The sequence below is a fragment of the Scyliorhinus canicula genome, chromosome 4 (genome assembly GCF_902713615.1).
Source record: "Scyliorhinus canicula chromosome 4, sScyCan1.1, whole genome shotgun sequence".
NCBI classification, from domain to species: domain Eukaryota; kingdom Metazoa; phylum Chordata; class Chondrichthyes; order Carcharhiniformes; family Scyliorhinidae; genus Scyliorhinus; species Scyliorhinus canicula.
Genome location: NC_052149.1, coordinates 214,813,894 through 214,837,577, shown reverse-complemented (window position 1 = coordinate 214,837,577; position 23,684 = coordinate 214,813,894). Strand labels below are relative to the sequence as shown.

The 23,684-nt window shown below is 45.1% G+C and overlaps 1 protein-coding gene across 22 annotated transcripts in view; it reads left to right on the top strand.

Moving 5' to 3' along the window:
* LOC119965371 (teneurin-2-like) overlaps nucleotides 1-23,684 on the top strand; it is a 3,273,255-nt gene that overhangs the window by 3,110,353 nt on the left and 139,218 nt on the right. For 14 of the 22 annotated variants that reach the window (XM_038796070.1, XM_038796068.1, XM_038796060.1 and 11 more), the window contains 2 exons: nucleotides 2,580-2,612; nucleotides 9,339-9,533. The exons of 2 other annotated variants lie outside the window; for them this stretch is intronic. In XM_038796070.1, coding sequence (XP_038651998.1) covers nucleotides 2,580-2,612; nucleotides 9,339-9,533 — 228 coding nt within the window. The remainder of the gene's footprint in view (nucleotides 1-2,579; nucleotides 2,613-9,338; nucleotides 9,534-23,684) is intronic. 6 more of the 22 variants (XM_038796065.1, XM_038796062.1, XM_038796064.1 and 3 more) reach the window with 1 other exon arrangement.

The following is a 23,684-nucleotide window of genomic DNA, read 5'->3' as shown; positions in this document are numbered from 1 at the left end:
TCTGAACTCCTGAGCAGTGAGGAACCTAGCTGACTGCACAATCCACCGAGGAGTAAAACCATTCAACCTTTGAGCGTGTTATTGTACCTTTACCCCACAGAACAAATCAGCAGGGTCTCATCTTCCACAGGGAAACATGGGGCCAATTTTAACCTAGCTCTCCTAAATAAATGTCCACCGAGGAGATAATGTCATGGTGACTTGTCAATTAATCCTACTTTTCAACGAAGGTGTTTTGGCTTCGAGATCTGTCAAATTAAAGTGTAAAAATCTCCCTTAATATTGGATTTTAGGGTCTTAGCCCATTACACATTCATTGACACATTAAGTGTAGGGCCAGCTCTATTTGTACATGCTTGTTGGGTCAATTCTACTTAAAAAGGTTTGTTACAAGTTTGGACAGTAAGTTATCAGTCACGTTGTATCCTGTAAATCCTCTCGTCTCCCAAATAATGCTGCTATATAAATCAATATATACCTTTGGGACAGTTCATAGAGGATCATTTGTTTTCCAAGTATGCCAAATCAATTCATTGCACTGAAATACAATGTTGTAGGTTATTTGTGCTTTAGTGCCTGAATAGCTTCCTGTCATGATATGCAAACATGCAGAAAATGATATACAGACAGGCAGCTAATGAACACAAGAGAACAGGACATGACCAATGAGCAGGCAGGACACTCAGGGGTGGGATCTCACTGTAAAAGGCATGAGGCACTCACACTCCGCCTCTTTCCACTGATGAACATCTACAGAGTGAGTCAGGGTGTATGTACAGTATCACACCTCCAGCACGTGGCTAAGAGCTAGTCTGGTCCAGTCAGACAGAGTAACCACACTTAGGTTAACAGAGAGTCAAACTCATACAGAACTGTGCTGACTGTGCTACTGGTTCAATAAATCAGATTGAACTAACTTCAAGGTCTGGAGTATCTTTTGGTCAAAAGCTGCATCCAGTTGCAGCCTGTATTATCCCAGAGTACATAACACATCACTTACAACTCCTGTAAGTGATGTATGGCATATTTATAGCAGCAGCTGAAAGGGTGGGACTAGATTTAGTCCAGGTGACATCACATTCTTTTGGTACACAGTTCAGTTTAGACAAACATGTACTTGATTCAAGTATGACATTCTATGGCACTAAATCTCTTGCCCTTTTCCCCATTAAAAATAATTTTTATGGGCCAAATATTTCTCGATCATTTCCATTTTACATCTACATATAGAAATGTTTTGCAATGCATCCTCTGTGCATCACCAATCAGATCAGAACATTCTTAAACAAAGAAAGATATTCTGCTGATTCCTCTGAACTCATGATGAATTTATATCCCTCCACAGGCCACGTACCCAGAGTAAAATACAAAAATTCGTTATTTTCTTATTGAACCGGGTTGTAAATTTTAATCTACCAGGGTGGGATATTTGTGTTCTCTGGATTATGAGTCCAGATCTCTGGATTATTAACCTAGTCACCCAACTAGTGGCCTCCCACACTCTCACAATTTTGTATCCTTTTCTGAAGCCCATGAATGTAATTCACAATCAAATCTCACCTGGAGAAAGCAGGATATTTTATATGCCAAATTATGACGTAGGCTTTAATTTATTGATTTCAGATTGCTCCTATTTAGGTTGAATTAATTAAATGAACAATTATGTGGTCTGTGGTATAAAACTATTAAAGTCAATATTTTTGCCTGCAATTCAAGGAGCAGAGAGCCTAATTGCGAACATTGCTTGACAAAGTTAATACGCATTTATGAGGATTCATTTGTACGTATTTTTCAAAAGAATATCTACTCTGATGGCATAGTGAGCGAATACACCGACTGGGACAGAACCAGAATGCAAAGTGGAGGATATAGCTGCAGGTCTGTCCTTACCCGTGCTGGATGGCAGTGGAGGCACCCAGTTGACCTCAGTGGTCTTGAACTCAGAAGGAAAACATAATCCAGACATGGTTCAGGCTCCCAATCATTATCAAATGAACACTGTTGACAAGTGTGCTTGTGGGATATCTGGTGGGGACTGGACCAGGCTTGACTGCAATGCCTAAACCCGCCCACTCCCTCCCTCCTTCCCAACAATCATTGCTGAGGCCCATACAAATAGAATGGTACTAGGGTAAGAAGCTGTAGGACCGCCTTTGTTCCTGAGACCACACCCCAGCATGTGCCTTCAGGAAAGAAGGAGGGAAGGTGGGAGATTTTTTTTTCACATCATGTAGCATATCTGGTAAAGAAAATGACACTGTTTAGACCTTCGGCACTTCAAACGATCAGAATGTGATACCTTGCAGCAACTTAACCCGGCAGCAGCTGGCCAAACATAGTTATTGAGTGGGATGATTTTGATTTGCATACCCAATCAAACAATCTGGACCAACATGCCAGATATCTTTACAGATAAATTCCTCCTCTTAGAAAGGGGGAGATTCTCCTCTGCCAGGTTGAGCTGTTTCCAGGTACAGATGTGTATAAAAGCTTCATCTTTTCAAACAGTGGTTCTCATTCTGAGTTTGCTGTTTTATTTTTGTTTTGCATTCTTGTTTGTTTATGGCTTTCTACTCAAGGACGACGACATTTTTCTAAATTTAAACACAAGGGTAGGTTTTCTTTTTTTATTATTTGCCTCCGTATCATTTATGTCACACTTTTCCCAAGTTACTTCAATCTATTTTGATCGGGCTGCATATCCCTCCCTCAAAATCCCACCCCATCCCACCCTGGCAAAGAACACTTGTTAAAGAGCACGTGGCTAATGGTACAGCCACACTGGTACAATGAACAAGACATCAGTCAGGGAGCAGCAGTTTATTATGCCCATGCTAAAACACCCATGGTTTACATCACCCTACCAACACCGCCCCCCCCCCCCCAAAAAAAAAACACAAACAGTCTGGACATTGCAAAATAATTGAGCAATGTTGGGTAGATGTGTGAGTCACTGGATATCACAAATTATATTATTGAGAGGTGGCTCAACTTGTACTTGAAGTCCAAGCATAAGAGCTGATGATGTTCATGTCCTCAATGGGTCAATGTGTTGGCTCAACAGCACTGCTCCCAGGCCCTAATATGTCAGTGGTTAAATACATCCCAGTGGTGGTCGCAGGCACCTGGTTGAGGTGTGAGGGTGCTCCGAAGGCTCTAAGCTGCCAATATTTGCGGCCACAGACATGGGAGGGAGGAGGAAATTAAATATTGGCCACATAAACTCTGGACGTTTTTCAGTCCTATCTCCTAAGCTGCCTGTACTGGTCATGTACTTGTACCTATCTCTCAGCATCATCCCAAACCTAGGGGCCCCAGTGGAAAAAGGTGAGTACTGTGTCCACGGGGTCACTCAGATACCATGTGCACAAAGCCCTGATCTGCTTCATTGGTGGCAGATGTAAAAAACAAAAAAGCATTTGTTTGACTGCACTTTTTTTTTAAAGAAAAGGCGGCATGAATGAAGTGTTGTTGGCAGTTAAACCCACTTACAGGTGTATAAAATTATTATCCTCATCAATCACAGACAACATCTGCAAAAATGTCAAGGACCTCAACTGAAAGTTTAATTGAACAGCTGTGAATATTAATTTGTTGATCTCTCGAGGGTCACCTGTCATGTATTTAATATAGATCAGCATCCTTTGGTTCAACCTTTTGAAATAAAATCTGATTTTCTTTTAACTAAATCAATTATAATACACAGTGGATTAATTACATGTTGTGAGATTTGCTGCTTACGTCAGCAGAGCTTTCCTGAAGGTTCATGAGGACAATGACAGCACACACCTGACAGTGGCCCTTCCTTCGGCTACGACTGCATTCTCCCGTTCACTCAATTCTCTCTGTACCTGTTAGCTTTGCTTTCTCTTCGTCCTTCCAAAGCAAGGCCAGAAAAGCTCCATATTGAAACTGCTCCGCCCTGTCTGCGTACCTGCTTCTGTTAGCAGTGAAGCGCGAGGCCAATCAGCATAAAAAAGGTTCAGTTCAAATTAACATGGTTTTGGAGTCAGAAGGTGCCAAAATTCAATGTAAAAATGTTTGTTTGTTTTTACAGAAAATGCCTAATTGCAAGTAGCGACAAAAAAACAATTCGATATCCAAGATAGATAAAAACCACTTGCTCACATATGACAAATAATAAGCTGCAACTTGATAATAATTTTCTTCTGTACTGCATGCGATGATGTCATTTCCATTAGAAAATTATTTCAAATATTTCTTAATAAATCATACATTATGATCACGGAGCCAAAAGTTACGATCTCATGAGTAATCAAACAGAGAGCTCAACAGGACCATTCAGAGATCTGCCTCCATGCAAAGAGAGGCCAAAATGTGCCTAGCTCCAGCAAACACTATCTAGATGAATGCGAGCTGTACCTCCTCAAATAGTGAGAAAAATTATTTTTTTTCAAGGCAAGTGAACACACATTGCAGATCAAAGCATCATGCTGTAATTATATCTTCCAGCCAGCTTTGAATCCCAAATGACGACATTCTCCAAGCACATTTCAACAGTGAGCTTCTTCCACGACTTTGGCTGGAATTGTCGGCATGTCACTGGGAACTTTTAAAGCTGACAGAGAAAGGTGACGTGGGGCAGCACGGTAGCATTGTGGCTAGCACAATTACTTCACAGCTCCAGGGTCCCAGGTTCGATTCCCGGCTTGGGTCACTGTCTATGCGGAGTCTGCACGTTCTCCCCGTGTATGCGTGGGTTTCCTCCGGGTGCTCCGGTTTCCACCCACAGTCCAAAGATGTGCAGGTTAGGTGGATTGGCCATGCTAAAATTGCCCTTAGTGTTGGGTGGGGATACTGGGTTATGGGGATAGGATGGAGGTGTAGTCTTGGGTAGGGTAAGAGCAATGCAGACTCGATGGACTGAATGGCCTCCTTCTGCACTGTAAATTCTATGAAATCTATGACTTTCGTCCTTCCTCAACTCTCCACCTGGACTTGGTCGCAGAGGTTAACATCCGGCAAGTAGGAGCTAATAGTAACACCAGTATAGCCTTGCTTCGGTGGAATCAATGAAGGGATTAAAATTGTTTGAGTCCACAAACCAATCTTGGTTGCATTGGTCCCATTAGGCACCATTTTATTTGAATTGACATTATGATGGCATTTTAACTGACATCTCTGTGTGGTCAACGCCGGCACATTGAAGATGGTGAAAAACTGGGCAGTATTGTACCTTCTCCCACGAGCAGGTTTGAAGCCAAGGGTATGTAAACTCCAGGAGGCAGTCAACCTGCCCATCGCCTGCCCCTGTCTCCACTGCAATTTTACCAGCGTCAGTGTGGTGGCAGTCGGCCCACACGTCCAGTGGGCCAATTGTGGCCCTTAAATGGGCAAGCACTTCATCCCTAGAGAGGCCCATACCCAGTCCGGCCAATTTCCCTGTGAGGGCTAGTGGCAGGCGCCCATCCTTAACCCTCTCCTGGGCCCATCAGAGGGCCCCCAAAGTGCTATCCTTCCCCGGGTTCCTATCACATGGCCTCTCAAAGCGTTCTAGTCAGTGAGCAGCACAATAGCACAGTGGTTCGCACGGTTGCTTCACAGCTCCAGGGTCCCAGGTTCCATTCCCGGCTTGGGTCACTGTGCGGAGTCTGCACGTTCTCCCCGTGTCTGCGTGGGTTTCCTCCGGGTGCTCAGGTTTCCTCAGTCCAAGTATGTTTGGATTAGGTGGATTGGCGATGCTAAATTGCTCTTTGTGTCCAAAAAAGGATAGCTGGGGTTACGGGGACAGGGTGGAAGTGTGGGGATAGGGTTAAGGTGTGGGCTTGGGTAGGGTGCTCTTTCCCAGGGCAGGTGCAGGCCCAATGGGCTAAATGGCTTCCTTCTGCACTGTAAATTCTATGATTCTATGAACAGGGACCACTCAGCCCCATAAAATCCAGCCCAAAGTTATCTTCCCCCCCCCCTCTAATTATTCCTGACTCCCCTCTCCCCCTGTCCCCAGAAGCAACATGACACCTGTGACTTCCCATTCCAGCCTGATCTCTCGAGCCTGCCGCAGGGGGTGGTCTGACTAATTGTTGCCCTTCTCTCCCTCGCACCCCAATTCCTGTCCCTGATAAAATCCACCGTTGAATGATTTCAACCCAATATCGTCGTCAGTGTTTAATGGAATGGCAGATTTTCATTAAAAGTCCCATACATTGCACTGTTCATGTATCAGGCCCTGCTGTCTCTTGGTATTTTCCTCAAATTCAACTTCAAAATGTAATAAAAACCCACCATTACTTTACTGAATGTAAAAACATTGGGTGGGATTCTCTACTCCCCCAGCCACATGTTTTTCGGCAACGCGCTGTTCGCTGGTGGCAGGGTTTTCTCTTCCCGCCACTTAGAATTATAGAATTTACAGTGTTGTAGGAGGCCATTTGGCCCATCAAGTCTGCACCAGCCCTTGGAAAGAGAACCCTACTCAAGCCCACGCCTCCACCCTATCCCCGTAACCCAGTAACCCCACTTAACCTTTTTGGACGCAAAGGGGCAATTTAGCGTGGCCAATCCACCTACCCCGCACATTTTTGGACTGTGGGAGGAAACCGGAGCACATGGAGGAAACCGACGCAGACACGGGGAGAACGTGCAGACTCAGCACAGAAAGTGACCCAAGCCAGGACAGGGACTCTGGAGCTGTGAAGCAACTGTGCTAACCACCATGCTATCGTGCTGCCCCTTGTCAGTGGGATTTTCCATCAAAGCCAACCCGCACCACCGGGAAACCCACGGGCAGGGGTACGTTGCTCACGTGAAAAAAGAATCCAATGGCCTGAGAATTCCGGCCATTATAAACAATACAGCTTTTTGTAATAAAGGTATCTTGCTATAATAAAAAGGAATTTGATCTCAACGTTCAAGTATTAATACCACATTTGTGTTGAAATTTAAATATAATTTACTAATGGTCTCCTTCTAGATTTAATTGTCCATACCAGCATTGTAACCACTGCAATACTATACCCCCAGAAAACGATTCCCAGTAAAAACACATACGATATGCCAATTTAAGTAATTATTGCACTGCCAGTATTCCCTCTCAGAACTGCTCGTGCATCAATTTGCTAATCTGAGGAGGCTCAGAGACAGATAAGAACATAGTAAGAGAATTAGTAAATTCAGCGTCCTCAAGTTTGCTTTTCAATTAAGCCCGGCAAGATCCGCACCTTACTCCATTTACCTATCTTTGTTCAATCCCCCTAACACCTTTCCTTTATAAAATACTGTCAGTCCCAGTCTTGAAAATTACAATTGACCCAGCAGCCCCAGGCTTCTAGGAAAGAAAATGCCATATTTCTACCAACACTGTTGTGGTAAAACTGGTTCCTGATTTCCCTTTCAAATAGCCCAGCTCTAATTGTACAATTGGGTCCCATTGTTCTGAATTCCTCCATCAGAAAAAACTAGATTCTGGCCCAGATTTTAATCCCCAGGCCAAGCTCGCTCAGTTGAATGATTTCCAGGCCATGCAAACCTGACCATTACAAATGTCCACCCGGAGGTTGTATTTCCAGTCGGGGAGATGGTCTGAAAAAAAAGTCAGGGCAGGGGACTCCGCAACAAATGCAAAATGCAAAGGCTGGTGGGTATGGAGGTGAGCTGGGTGGAAGGCTTGCCTCCGTACTCCAGCACTGTTTGAATTATAAAAAGAAAATATTAAAACAAAAAAACAGCCCTCACCCCTCATTCCTGTACCTAGCTCTCAATGGCCCAACATACGCCCTTCACCCACCACCCTTTTCCCTTACCCGCTCCATACCAACTCACCTAGTATCCTTGGATAATTCCTTTACAGCATTGCACTTCTTTTTTTTTAACAAACAATTTTATTGAGGTAGTTTTTTGGCATTGTAAACAGTTACAGACATCAACCGAAAGAAAGCAAAAAAGGCAAAAATGTACAAACATCCACGTACATTCAATACTTCAATCATAACGTACTGCACAAGCCCGCTCCTCTCCCACCGGCACTAGCATTGCACTTCCTTGACATTTGGACATTCTTTGACAGTTCCTCGACTGCTGGACAGTTCCTTGACAGCTGGACATTTCTTTGCCATCTGGACAGTTCTTCAACCACTGGACATTTCCATGACAGCTGGACATTTCTTTGACACTTGACAGCGCCAATGAATTTGAGTGTAAAAAGTGCATAATTAAGTTTAATTGTAATACTCTTAAAGAGTATCTTTCTTTTCCCAAAATATGCCTTTTGGGTTCAGACCTCCTTTCATCTGGTCTAATCTGCACATTCTGTATTCCACACTCCTGTTCTTTCAAAATTCCACTTCTGTGGAAGCAGCTGGTGAATTAAATGGCCAGCTGCCTCCATTAACTGTGCACGCATGAATCTCCATTCTGGTCCCCCCTTTGGTCCCCTGTGAAAATGGAAAATGTTGGGTTCAGGGGCAGGAATTCAAATTTTAAGCCATTTCTAGGATTTTTGCCATGACAGAGAACCTCTCCGTCATAGCGACCACCTGGGCCAGTGTGTCTACCCGTCGAATCTGAAATACTTCAGTTCGATCAGTTCCTCAATCTTCTGTGCTCAAGGAACTGCAAGCCAAATAGATGCAATCTGTTCCCTTAAATTAATATGTTAAGCCCCGGTATCATTCTGGTGAATGTGCTCCAGGGCTAGTGTGTTATTGTTAAATTTTCAATGTCAACTCCAGATGGGCTGGGGCAAGGTTTCATGGTAAATTAGCAATTGGTTAAAGAGTGCCAAATCTGACATCTTGGAGAAAGCCTTCTATCCATGCCGGGTGGTGGGGGGAGAAAAAAATTGCTACAAAATGTGGAGGGGACAAAGTAACCGCACTTTAAAAATTCCAGTTACTTAAAGTATTTGGAGATACTGAGAGCAGCTTTCCGTGGCTGAATGCAAACAACTGTGACTTCAAAGGAGTTATTGCCACTTCACAAGAGATCTTAACGGGCTTAAAATTCCTCTATCCACTGTGCATAGCGACGTGATAAATATGTTTATGAAGACCTCCTCTGTTTGGCACTCTTAGGAAATTAGAAACAGTATCTCTTAGAATAGAGGAACTCTTTCAAAGCACATTTAAGATGTCACTGCACAGTACATTCAAAGGAATTCTTACTCCAGATGTCAAAAATAAGCCGTGGAAATGACCTCCTCACATGAGAGACACTAGTTCCTCTTAACGTTGAATTTCAATTTTTTTTAGGAAGTAAGGGAAGTAAGTTCAGAAAAATAGTTATTCTTTGAATATGCATTTTACAGTAGAGGTGTATGGTTATCGCAGAAACAAGCTTTTATTTCTCTCTCTGTCTCTTTTTTTTTGACTCATCCTCTCCAGCCGCTTGCCCTGTACTGTGCAGCGGCAATGGTCAATACTCCAAAGGGAACTGCATCTGCCACAGTGGCTGGAAGGGAGCCGAGTGTGATGTACCCATCAGCCAGTGCATTGACCCTGCATGCGGAGGCCGTGGGACGTGCACCGCCGGAACCTGTGTCTGCTCTGCAGGCTTCAAAGGCGAGAACTGTGAGGAAGGTAAAACGGCCGTAAAAATATGGCACAGCAGCAATGCTTTCAGTGTACTCAAACTACATTGCAGTTGATTAATTAGTAACAGAGTCAGAAAGAGTTGCTTTAGATTCTTAGGATTCTAGGGGGTTAAATTGGCTCAGCCCCAAAAAACGGATGTAGTGGCCTTGGTACATTTTGTGTTAAAATCCTCATTCTTGTTTTCAAATCAAATTCCACCATGGTATCATCCCTCCCGAAATGCGGAGCACGGGAGCACAAGTGGCTGGCACTGTGGCTTCACAAGGCCAGAGTCCCAGGTTTGATTCCCCACTGGGTCACTGTCTGCGCAGAGTCTGCACATTCTCCCCGTGTCTGCGTGGGTTTTCTCTGGGGGCTCCGGTTTCCTCCCACAGTCCAAAAATGTGCGGGTTAGGTGGATTGGCCATGATAAATTGCCCTTAGTGTCCAAAAAGGTTAGGAGAGGTTATTGGGTTTTGGGGATAGGATGGAAGTGAGGGCTTAAGTGGGTTGGTGCTGACTCGATGGGCTGAATGGCCTCCTTCTGCACTGTATGTTCTATGTTTTATGATCTATGTTCTGTCACCTGCTGCAACACTCTGCAATCTCTCCATTCCTCCAATCCTAAACTTTTACGCAACCCCACATTTTATCACTCAACAATCGGCGGTCATGCCTTTATCTTTATAGGCCAAAACTCTGGTCTTCACTTGCTGTATCACTCTGCCTCGCTCACTCTCCTTTCTCCAGCATGGTAGCACAGTGGTTAGCACTGTTGCTTCACAACGCCAGTGTCCTTTTTGGACACTAAGGGCAATTTATCATGGCCAACCCAGGTTCGATTCCTGGCTTGGGTCACTGTCTGTGCGGAGTCTGCACGTTCTCCCCGTGTCTGCGCGGGTTTCCTCCGGGTGCTCCGGTTTCTTCCCACAAGTCCCGAAAGACGTGCTTGTTAGGTGAATTGGACATTCTGAATTCTCCCTCTGTGTACCCGAACAGGCACTGGAGTGTGGCGACTAGGGGCTTTTCACAGTAACTTCATTGCAGTGTTAATGTAAGGCTACTTGTGAAATAAAGATTATTATTAAATTATAAAACCTCTCTCTTTGACCAAGCATTTGACCACCAGTCCTAATATCTCCTTATGTGCCTCATATCAAATTTCATTTGAACGTTTATGTACTAATTCCATAAGATCCCCCAACTATATTGAGGCACTGGGTGGAGAAGCTGACCTCCACTCCAGCAGCACCCGCCTTTGAGAAATAGCAAGCCGAAGGCCAGGTCATCTGCCCCATGCCCCAGGCTGCAGCCCTGCAGGCCTGACACCAAATATGGCCCCGAAGGACAGGGCTTCAGTTCCATTTATAGAATTGCTGACACGGTGCTAAAGAGGGAGGCCCATAACCCCACGACCAGAACATGTACACTGATTGGCTGGGCCCCTCCCATTCTGCTCACACGCATCCTCCACACCCGCAAATAACCTGTTCATCTTGGATTTGGTCAAATGGGCCTTCTGCACTACCTTCAACTGTATCAACCCTAACCTCGCACAAGACGATGTTGCATTCACCCGACGCAGAGATCGCACCAAATCCCATCCTCCAACTCTGACCTGAACACCTCCTCCCACTTACCCCCTCCACAGACACTGCCTCTTCCACCATAATCCTGCCATAAATCCCCGATGTGCTCCCTTCCTGCCAGTGACAAAACCATGTCCAACAACGAGGAAGGAGGCACCACAGGGAATATCGGGAAGACCTCTATTGCGAGTTGCAAACTTGTAGTAACCTCAAAACATCCGCCTGCGACATCTGCCAACTCTTATCCATGCTAGCAAATCGCCCCTCTAAAAACAAGTCCTGCATTTCTTCCACTCCCTACTCCTCCTACCCCCTAAACTGTGCAACCAGCCTCACCGGCTCAAACAAATGGTTTGCACAGATCGGCGCCAACTTCGATACAGCCTCCAATTTAAAGTGCTGCTTAAATAGTCTCCATATCTTCAATGTGGAGACTACCACAGGGTTTGCTGAATATTCCCACGGAGAAAATGACAGCAAGGCCACTAACACCCTCAACCCCGACCACTTACACAACCCCAACTCCATCTGTACTTATCCAGCCTCCGGATCGCCGCACCTCCTCCACATTCACTGCCCAATAATAATAATATATCAGGCGCGGCAACGCCAAGCCCCCTGACTGCTGGCACCTCTGATAGACTGTCTTCCGAATCCTAGCTACTTTACCCACCCAAATAAAAGACAACATCAATTTCTCCAGCCCCTCAAAAAAGGATTTTAGCTGAAAAAAACTGCAAGGAATGGAAAAAAGGAACCGCAGCACAACATTTATTTTCACCAACTGTATTCTGCCTGCCAAGGACAAAGGAAGGCAATCCTACCTCCGTAGGTCCACGATAGCCCTGCTCAAAAAACTCCTGAAGTTTAACTTCTGAAGTCTGACCCAATCCAGAGCTCCCTGCATCCCCAGACACCTAAACTGCGAACCCAGTAAGCGGAATGACAATACCTCCAGATTGGTTCTCCTCCTCGATGGTGTGACTGGAAAACACTCACTTTTCTGACAATTTAATTTATACCTTGAAAAAGCCCAAAACCCAACAATGCAGGAGTCTAGAACAAGAGGGCATAGGGGAACTTTTCTCACACAGAGTGTGGGGAGCATCTGGAACAGGTTGCCAGAGGTAGTGGTAGAGGCCGGTACAATTTTTTCCTTTAAAAAACATTTATATAGTTACATGGGCAGGGTGGGTATAGAGGGATATGGGCCAAATGCGGGCAAGTGGGATTAGTTTAGTGAGGGAAACTGGGACGCCTGGACAAGCTAGGCCGAAGGACCTGTTTCCATGCTGTAAACATCTATGATATCTATGAACAGCACCATTATATTACCCAGCGTGGGAATCAATCCATCACATACAAAAGAAGATTATCAGTGTACACGGACACCTCGTGTTCCATGCTGTCACCCCCTCCCCCCCGCCCCCGTGCCCACTCCCTCCGCCCCCTGCCCCATCATTTTCCGTTTCCACTTATCTGAGGCCCTCAGAGAGGACATAGGGCATCCCTGTGTAGCTGAAAATATCCCAACCTAACATTATTTGTACGGACTCTGGCCTTGGTGCCTTGTATAACTGCCGGACCCACAACAAAAATTTAGGTTCTATCCCAAACCACCCCAACCCCGCAAACAAATGCCCATTTTTTCCCATCAAAAGCCTTCTCGCCATCAAACGCCACAATAACCTCCTGCTTCGTTCCTTCTGCTGGGGACAAAACTAAGTTTAAAAGCTGCCTCGCTAGCTGTCTCGTTCTCATGTAATAATAATAATCTTTTATTGTCACAAGTGTGAAGTTTACTGTGAGAAGCCCCTGGTCGCCACATTCCGGTGCCTGTTCGGGTAAGCTGGTACGGGATTTCAACCCGCGCTGCTGGCCTTGTTTTGCATCACAAACTAGCGATCTAGCCCACTGAGCTAAACCAGCCCATGAGATATGCAGATTTTGCCAGAAAATGATCCCGCTCACAATGGGTGATCTTCACATCGCAACGTCTCATGAGATCACATCAGATCTCGTGAAGCGTGGCAAGCCAGGTTGGTCCGAAGAGCAGGAGCTCGTGCCAGTTACCAGCCACGTTGCACCACAGCGCGCTGCTTTTTGGGTGCAGTGTGGCCGGTAGTTCGCGCCCATAGACTTGTAATTATGGGTGGGACGGTGACACAATTGTTAGCACTGCTGCCTCACAGCACCAGGGACCCAGGTTCAAGTCCGGCCTTAAGTGACTGTCTGTGTGGAGTTTGTACGTTCTTCCCATGTCTGTGTGGGTTTCCTCTGAGTGCTCCGTTTTCCTCCCACAGTCCAAAGATGTGCAGGTTAGGTGGATTGGTCATGCTAAAATTGCCCCTTAATGTTCAAGTGAGTTCCAATTAGGAGGGGTTACAGGGATAGGACGGGGAAGTAGGCCTAAGTGGGTTGGTCTTTCAGAGAGTCGGTGCAGACTCGATGGGCCGAATAGCCTCCTTCTGCACTGTAGGAATTCTACGGATGCGGCAGCTTTCACAAGCTTAGCACCTCACAACCAATGAAATACTTCTGAAGTGTAGTCACTATTGAAATGTAGCTGAAGAAGTCGATAGAGTTTATGTTTCATTGAGCACAGAATCATATCAGTGCCAGCCCTCCGAATCAACAATGTGCCTCGTGACATTGCTCTGTCTTCTCTCCTTTATCCAACACATTCTTTCTTTTGAGATAATACCTGATCAAATTAACAGTGAATAAGGGTTATGGTGGCTTTTGGGCTTATTAAAATGGCTGACAGTACGTTACGCAAATTGTCTGATTATCACAGCAGCAGCTGCAAGCAATCCGACTAGTCACAGCACATCTGAAATGTTAGCATGTTACCAGTGTATTCATCAACTGCCCAGTCCATATACTGACTTCAAAAAGTACCCATGCACCATGCCAATGTCCGTCCAATACCCTGTTTATGCAGTCACTGTAAGAAATATGAGCCTGTCAAACCAGAACCTGTCAGCTATTCTCCACCGCTTGTGTTTTATTGGTTGTAATCAGTTTTTTTCTTCTTTCATGTATGGAGCTATAGAATTGAAAGTTTGGGGATATCTCCTTTAGTGAAACAAATCAATGCACTTTGAGTCGTGTACTGTTGCTGTGGTACATTGATAAGAGTGCCTCTGGCCTGCATTAGACATTGTTTAATACCAATCATGGGGCTGGCTTCTTTGAATCAATAAGGCGCATCCTCAGTTAATCAATCATCCTTGCCAATGCCGCATCAAAATAATTGAAAGTGAGGCAGGTCGTGGCAATAAAAGGTCAGGTTGGATGTCGAGCACAAGTAGTCCGTGTATGGATTGCTATGAACAGTGAAGCCATGTCCACAGTGAAGCTGAATGATGAACTGCCAAGAAATACAGAAAGTAAAATACCTGATAATAGCAACTCCACGACATACCTGGCAGATTTTCCTCATGATAACTAATAATATAACAGGGTAACAATGAACAAATTAGAATCTAGACTTGGCATGTTTTCAGCAGCAATATTCAGTGAAATAAATGCCAGTGTCCCGACCTTTTGGCTTCTGTATTCTGACGGTATTGCAGTTATAGGGGAACGGCTTATGATTAATATCAGACTAGTAACCTGGAGGCCAGGACTAATGATCCAGAGACACGAGTTCATAACCCACCGCAACAGCTGGGGAATTGAAATTCAGATCAGTCAATACATCTGGGGGAAAACAAAGATAGTATTAGTCGTAGTCGCAATGGGCTGGATTTGATGGGCCACCTGCAGACGAGTAAGCTAGTGGGTGGACCTGTAGCGTCCCTTACACTGGCATTCCAGCCGTTGCCTGCAATTTTACGAACAGTGAGGGAAGCGTTGTCTGAAGCACCCATCTGTGGCCCAGTTGAAGTCCTTAAGTGAACAATAATTCCCAATTAAGGGCCTCATCCTGTGCCGCTCTTTTTTAATGGGTACTGTGTCAATGTGTGGCTCGGTACGTTCGACCCTGCAGGCTGCTAGTCAATCGAAGACTCTTCCCGACAATACTCTCTCCACCCTCTCTTCCCAATGTGCTGTGCATCACACCCCCACCCCCACTCATCAGGGCCTGGCAGCCTGGCCCTGGTAGGACCCCAGACATACCTGAATGTCCATGTACATTGCTGAGTACCACCTCATTGGCCTATCTGCAGCACCAGCTGTCGCCACCACTTCTGCTGGTATGCAGAGCCCCCAGCTCCATGAGGTGAGACTTCCTCCCAGAGACAGGCGGAGGTCCCGCCTCATTCTAATTAAAGGGCAGTCATCTGAAAAATTAAAGCGGTTCGAGCCAAATAAACAGAGCCATGCTTGGCCCCGACATTTACGCTGGGGTGTAGGGAGCCCGCCCTCAGTGTTTTATCCAGTCCAACATAACTACTGACTTATAAAAATCCCATCTGCTTCTCATGTCGTTTAGGGAAAGAAATCACTGATCTGTCTTAAATGTGACTCCAGAGTCACAGCAATGCAGTGATTCTTAACTGACGAGCAAGCCATTCGTTTGACAAGATGGTGGCTTGCCATTACTGCCTCATGGGCACTTGGAGATGAGTACTATGTGCTAGCCTTGCCAGTGATGCCGACATCCTGTGAACAAATAAAAACATTCAATCAAACATGAAGGTTCACTGCTTTTGTTCTAAATAACAACAACCTCCATTTATGAGGCACAGTGGAAAACCACAAGGTGTTTCACAGGAACTTAATCAGATAGGAATTAAGTCTAAGCCAAAGAAGAAATCATTGGGAATGTTGGCCCAAAGCTTGGCCAAAGACAGAGCTCTAAAGGAAGGTGGAAAGGAAGGATAGAGAAACGGAAAGGTTTAGAGAGAGAATTCCAGAGCTCACGAATTGACAGCTAAAGGCACAGCTGCTAATGTAAGGCAAAGGAAGTCAGAGGTACACATGAAACGAAACAACTTTCAAATTGGGCTGGTTGGCTACAATTCTGATTTCAGCAGAATGCAGTTGCTCTTCCTTTTAATGTATTGTAAATAACAAGTGTTAGTGATGTCCTTCACTGTATCAAGACAGATTTCAATGTTTCCTTTATCATTTATATTTCCTCAAGGTTGCTTATTTATTACTTGCCTCAAGACTGTGAGCTATTGTCTTTGTGATGTGAAGGTTATGCTCGTTGTGTGCCATCTGTATCTGCTAGCTATGTGCTTTTCTGGGCATAGGTGCAGCAAACTCCATGCTTTCCCTGTACAAACACACCACTAGCTATGTAAACACACTGCTAGGTCTATTATCCTTCCTGGGACACACTCCCGGGTCTTCACTCTCACTTGCAATAAAGTAAAGCAACACTTGATGTCTGTATTTGATTTGCTTACCAGAGGCTCCACTGTTCAGTGCCACACTCTGCACTGGTAACAAAAATCTATTGACAATATAATACATTCAGTACTCCTACCAGTAGGCGACACAATGGCACAGTGGTTAGCACTGCTGACTCTCAGCGCCAGGCACCCAGGTTCAATTCCGGCCTGTGTGGAATTTGCACATTCTTTCCGTTGGATCCCTCCAGGCGCTCCGGTTTCCTCCCACATTCCAAAGATGTACATGTCAGGTGGATTGGTCATCCTAAATCGTCCCTCAGTATCCAAAGGGTAGGTGGGGGTTATGGAGATAGGGTGGAGTTATGGGCCTAGGTAGGGTGATCTTTCAAAAGGTTGGTGCAGGCTCGATGGGCTGAATAGCCTCCTTCTGCATTGTGGGGATTCTATGATTCTATACATTGAGCGGAATTCTCCAGTCCCCCAGATGCGTGTTTCTCAACAGCGCCGTTTACTGGTGGTGGGATCCTCTATTGCCCCCGTTTGTCAATGGGATTTCCCATTGAAGCCACCCCACGCCGCCGGGAAACCCTTGGGCGGAGGGTGCGCTGCCACCGGGAAAAGAGAATCCCAACGGTTGGAAAGTTCCGACCATTATTTTCGAATAGTGCAGATTTTCTTTTAAAAGCAGTATGTATTTTATTATTCATACATTACTGTGTTTTATATAATGGCCGAGTTATTTGCTATTTTACTGCTGCATCACACAGTCCAACCTAAATGTTATCTTGTATATATCGTGCCTTGATCATTTTGTTGTCCTTTATGTAACTCAAATTTAGCACTGTTGTGAACCCTGATATGTATTCTGTTATTTAAATTGCACTCACTATCTCACTATCTCAGCATTATGTTTCATCCCCTTCCTGCTGCTAACCAAGTCTAAGCTGCAGAAAGCAACTCAGCAGCCCGCTGCATTATTTAAGGCTAATTTAACCTCACTGGAAGCAATAGCTCCCTGTTATATCTGGTTGATAGAAATTCCTGCAAAATATTGTTGTTCACACCGAGTAAAAAAAGGTACTGTGAATGGAATTCCGCCCCTTCATTTGACAGTCGATTTAAAACCATTGACTGAACCTTCTCTCCTGTTAGTTTGCTGTTATACTTCAATATGCCAGAAAGAGCTGAGAAGATGATGGGCGGGATCTCGCCAAAATACAACAGAGCGCCGTTCTGGACAGGATTAGCGAGGTCATTCCTGGTGCCTGTAACTGCTGGCACTCTGTTTTGTTTTTGTGCCCTGGCAGTGGAACACCTCTCCGAGGCCGCACTACGCCGTATTTCCAGCGCTGAGGAGCTTCGGCGAGTGGAGCACCTCAGTGCAGGAAGGGATACGGATGCCATTTTTAAATGGCGCCCTGATCCCATGAACCCCAGGACCCCCACCCCTCCCTCAACTTCCTAATTCACCGGGTATGTGGGGGGGGGGGGGGTTTGCGGTTTTTGGCCTCCCTCCCCGCATCCCACAACATATGGTATGGGGACCCCTGAGCCCGATCCCCAGTCCCGGCACAATGCCAGCGTGGCACTGCCAGCGTGGCATCCTGGAGGTGCACCTGGGCACCCTGGCAGTGCCAGGCTGGCACCCGGGTGACACTGTCAGGATGCCTAGGTGGCACTGCCAAACTGGCAGTGCCAATGTGCCTGGGTGACACCAGCAGTTCCAGGGTGTTACCTTGCTTGGAGGATGACCACTCTGGCCCTCTGAACGCCTGGGAGACCCCCCCCACCCCACCCTCCCCACCCCCCCAGGTACCAGTCCACTTTTGTGGGGACCACTCATTTAATGGCACCCGGCTGCATTCTGCTTGTTGAGGCCGGTAGATACCGGGTGGCTGTTTGATCCGGCGAAGCTGGAGGTAAGTCAGCATCAAAGCCGACTTCACTCAACGAGTATGCATCCCGCTCATTGTGGGCGGGATCCAGATCGCGACAACACGCGTGATCTGGAGTGTCATGTCCCCGTTTGGGCACAACGTGGCTGATAGTTCGCGCCCAATATCTACAAATTTGAGCAGGAGATGTAGTTCCTGTTCAAATATGTCTGGGGTAATTTCAACCCCGACAACCTGGCAGGACCCTGACAATCAGATTGGCTGCTCACTTTACACCCAGTGAATAATTGTGTGGTTCTGAGACACACAGGCTGCAAAGAGTCCAGCATTCATGTTTGGGTTAAAGGATTCAAAGACAAGGGGCCAGATTCTCCGATTTTGAGGCTATGTTCGGGGATCCATGGCGTTTTGCGTGGGAATAATGGGGGGCGCCCATCACTGGTTCTCCGACTGGTGAAGGAAAAGCAGCCATGCCATGTGAAACGCCCGGCCTCCACGAAATAAACGGCCGGAGAATTGCCACGTCTGTGGCCGCGCATGGGCACGGCGATTACCTGCAGCGGTCGTGCCGTACAACATGGCGCAGCCATGTGCGGACCCGACCTGTCAGATAATGCCCCCCCCCTGGACTCCCCTTGGCCATCCCCCACCAGTCCTCCTGGCCCTCCCCGAAGCGGCCCCTGCCAGCAACACAGCTCCTGCTTGACTATGGCAGTGCTGGACACAGTCCCCAGCTGCCACGCCGTGTTCCCGCACAGCTGGAACCACATGTCCTCTGTGCCATCGTGAACTCGGCCCTTCAGAGGCGGCGCATCGGGGGAGGGCATTCAGATTACGTCCTGAGGCCATCCGAACGGCGTGCAGCATGCACTGCGATGTCGCCATTTCGGAGGGGGAGGAGCATACGAAAACAGGCGCTGCCCCCTTTTCCATCATAAAAAGGGATTCTCTGCCTGATCGTCGATTACAAAATTGGCATCAGGAAACAGAGAATCTCGCCCAAGGACTGGGCTGATCACTGTTGGGGCAACATGAAATCTAGGCTGAGGAGCAGAAAATTCAGGCAGAATTGACGTTCCTGGTTCCTATGCTTAGTGGATTATAAACTGCATGCATGTCCAGTGAAGACTGAATTAGTCTTAACAGATTGGCTAATTATCTCTTTGAGAATGGCCATTTGCATGGGATAGCAGGGACTGGCCACAAACAATGGAACTATTCCCAGGATTGGATTCCATTTTCTGTTGAACAGTTGGGAAATGAGGAGTAAATGAGGACAAAGTTTTGATAACATTTACACTCAAACTTGCAGCAATGAGCAGTTGGCGACAGACTATATTTTGAATGCTGATCTTGGAACAGAGTCTGCCTAGAAACTCCCTCTGGTGTCAGTAATATCCTTTTAATCTTGCCACATGTTGTGCAAAAAAAAACACTCCTACTGTCCTCCAAACGTGATTGCTTATGTGCGTGTTTCCTTTTGATAAAAACACACATTCCACATTTTTGAATGTAATTTTCTTCCAGAAGAATCACTGATGAATTAGTTTTGTTTCTGAGTTTTAGATGCTGCATTAATTCACTATCACATTCCAGTGTTGCTCTCTCTCGGTGACATTGACCGATACAAGAGCAACTGATTCAGCTAAATCGAAATTGAAAACCGGGTATAAATCCAAAGGCTGTGTATCTTCTCTCCAGGGAATTCTACGCAAGCCTTCTTAAAATACGAGATTCAATGGTTTAGCAGCCTAAGTGATAAGAGTAAAATGCTGCAAATACATCAGAAATTTTATTCAAGAATGGAAATGATTTTATTGATTCGTGTTTCTAAAAAGAATGGACTCAACTGATTTGTATGCACTGCCAAGCTGTGGAGCTTTAAGAAAATTGAATTGAAGATAGCTGATCAGGATAGCTGAAAGCTCACGGAGTCACATTCAAGCCCTGAACATTGTGTTTATCATATTTAAGTTGTTCATAATATTTGCTTTGTGTAGCAATGACAAATGGATTTGATAATTGTGGTTCGCAATTTCATGCTGCATAAACCAAGCTCAAGTTTTACTGAGCCAAATGCTCTCTCAGCACAGCGAAAGCATTCTTTTTTTGGCAGCAATGTTTCTGCCAGCTAATTGTATGAAAAATAATCATTGGCAGGGTTGCCAACTTAAATTCACATGCTGAGATCAAAAAGATCGGCTTACTTCTGGGTTAAGGTTCTCTCGGGTCATTTGTAATCACTGTTGTGTTACGATCACCGTCGAGAACAATAACTTTTAAAAAGAAATTCGAACTTCCAATTAATATCTGAAAAGGATGACATGGCAAGATTTCACATTATAGGACTTGTATTGTAACAAACAGACCAACAGTACCATTGTCCAAACATTAATTTATAGCCAATTTATACTTTAAACTTTGGAACAGAACTTTCTCCCTTTACTTTCAGAACTGAAATAAAGCACTTTGCAAGAACACATTACACTGTCTTTTCAGCAGACATTCAATTCTCCCAAAATCAGTCCAAAGTAATTCTTAGCTCCCAAAGGTTTTCTTCCATTATTTGCCTTTACCAACCTGCTAACCTTTAACCCCAGAACTGTATTTCACAGTGAGGGAGATTCTCTCAAGTACAAACTAGGCCAATGTTCTAGCCTTGTTTTAATTCCTTACAAATGATCTTTTCAACCTGAATGCGAGCTCCTACCCACATTCCTGCACAGTGGACTGTCAAGACTTTTGGCCTCTAGCTGTTATCTCTCTCCTGAGTCCAGGCAGACTAATATCGTCTTTGTGACATTCAGTGATGATTTAGGAAAGTCTTTATAACCTGATCTGACAGTGACCTATGCCTCTCAAACCCCATCTTCATGGCATTGTAAATCACATGGCCATTCTGCCCAGTTAGAAATGCTGATCAACCATTCTTTAGATTCTGACTTTATCTCATCCTGGAATCAAACAGACAGTTTAAAGTATAACTGCTTTCAACTTGACATTCTCAACATGTTCCTTTAGACATTGGAACTGGTCAGTGTCACAATAACTGGCCGATTGTACGGTCAATTCCAGCCCCATGTGACCCGGAGTCACAACACAGGAAGAAATTAGATTTTATTTAAAATACCCGAGGTCCTTGATTGCTCCAAATAAACTGCAGTCACCAGGTTTGTAACTTTAGTACAAGTAACCTTGCGGCCAAAAAGTGTAACTGACTATCTAATACCCCTTTTCCAACCCTCTCCCCCTTAACTACTCCCACTCTCTCTCTATACACAGACACACACACACACACACACTGGAAAACAACAGGGAGGGGAAAGAATGGTGGAAAGGGAAAGATAATAAAAATAAAACCATAAACCTCTTTAATGACTTCTACTTTGTGTTTTTCTGAAGTTCAGTTTTTGTTTTGATCCTTCCTCCTTCTAGGCTTGAGAAGGTTTTCTCTGGCAAGGTTGTTATCTTCCCTGCAGACTCGGCGTCATTCCATGTTCGCAGCAAAGGATGTGTCGGGCATCCTCTGCTTTCAAAACAATAAAGCAGTTCTTTCACTTCAGCAAGTAGGAGAGAGTGAGAGAGCGCTCCTTTCACTTCCAAGGTCTAAACGCTTCTGCCCACTTCTTTCAGATAGGCACACGCAAGAACCAAATACTGACCATTGTTGGGCAGAGCACTGTCCCTGGCCAACGCACCAGTTACCAGCCAACCAATTGATCCAACTTCCTCCAAACCTGTTTCTTAAGTTCCATTCGGTGCTGAGGAGTCTGACTTTTCCTTTCCAATAAACAAAGCCTGGGAATACAGTGTCTTAACAAGCAGACTGCTTCAACCTTGAGTCTTCTGCTTAAAGGCAACTCCGATTATGGGTCCACAGACCAAAAGAATAAAATAACATAACATAAATGAGAACAAAGGAAATAAATGAGAAGGAATCTTTCATCACTCTAACCACAGATGCTGCTTCCATTGTACCCAAATATGAACAGCTTACTCTCTCTGGGAAAACAATCCAAGCCTCTCTTTAATATTTAACACCAACTCAGGCCTGTTGATAGTCAGACTACAGAACAGGTCACATGACTTTAGTGGGGTGTAGTGGTATTGTCACTGGACTAGTAATCCAGAGCCACAGAGCAATGATCTGCGGACCAGGGTTCAAATCCCACGATACAAGAGTTTTAAAAATTTGTCATGGGGATGTGGGCGTTGCTGGTTGGGCCAACATTTATTGCCCATCCCTCATTGTCCTTGAACAAGTGCTTGGCCATTTTGGAGAGCATTTTAAGAGTCAACTGCAATGCTGTGGGTCTGGACTCACATGTAGGCCAGACCAGGTAAAGACGGCAGATTTCTTTCCCTAAAGGGCATAAGTAAACCAATGGGTTTTAACAACAATCAACAATGGTTTCATGGTCACCATGAGACTTTTCCTTCCAGATTTTTATTGAATTAAAATTTCACCATCTATTGTGGTGGGATTCGAACCTGGGTCCTCAAAGAGTATTACCCTGGGGCTCTGAATTACTAGTTCAATGGCAATACCACTATCCTACCATCTTCCCCAAAATTTGAATTCAGTAAAAATCTAATGATGACCACTACACTACTGTCGATTGTTGTAAAAGCACACCGGTTCCTTTCGGAAATCTGCCATTCTCACATGGTCTGGCCTACATATGACTGACTCCAGATCCACAGCAACATGGCTGAATCTTAAATGCTCTCTTAAACAATTAAAGGGGTGCTCGGGTTGTTTTTCTGAAAAGATGTAAGGTGTTTGTATTTGCGTACAATGGCAGCAGCATCTGTGGTTAGATTGGTGGGTTCCAAAGTCCAAAGGAAGATGTTGAGAACGTCAAGTTGTAAGCAGTTATACTTTAAACTGTGCGTTTGATTCCAGAATAGGATAAAGAATGGCTGATCAGCATTTCTAACTGAATACAATGTCCATGTGATTTACCATGCCGTGAAGATGGGTTTTAAGAGGCAAAGGTCACTGTCAGATCAGGTTACAGACTTTGCTGAAACACCACTGAATATCACAAGACAATTTTAGTCTGCGTGGATGTAGAACAGGGAGAGAGCAGCTGGTGGCCAAATGTCTCAATAGTTCACTGCGCAGGAATTTGGGTAGAAGCTCATGTTCAGATTGAAAAGACCGTTTGTGAAGAGTTAAAACACGTTGGGAGCAATTAGGGATGAGCAGTAATAAATACTGACCCAGCCAACGACATGAATGAATAACAAAATAAACTCCTTTTATTTTACCATTAATTAAGAAAACAGTCGAAAAACATAACACCATGAGGCTCATAATTGTAACAATTGTCTTGTTTCTTCCTTTCCCTTTTTCACTGT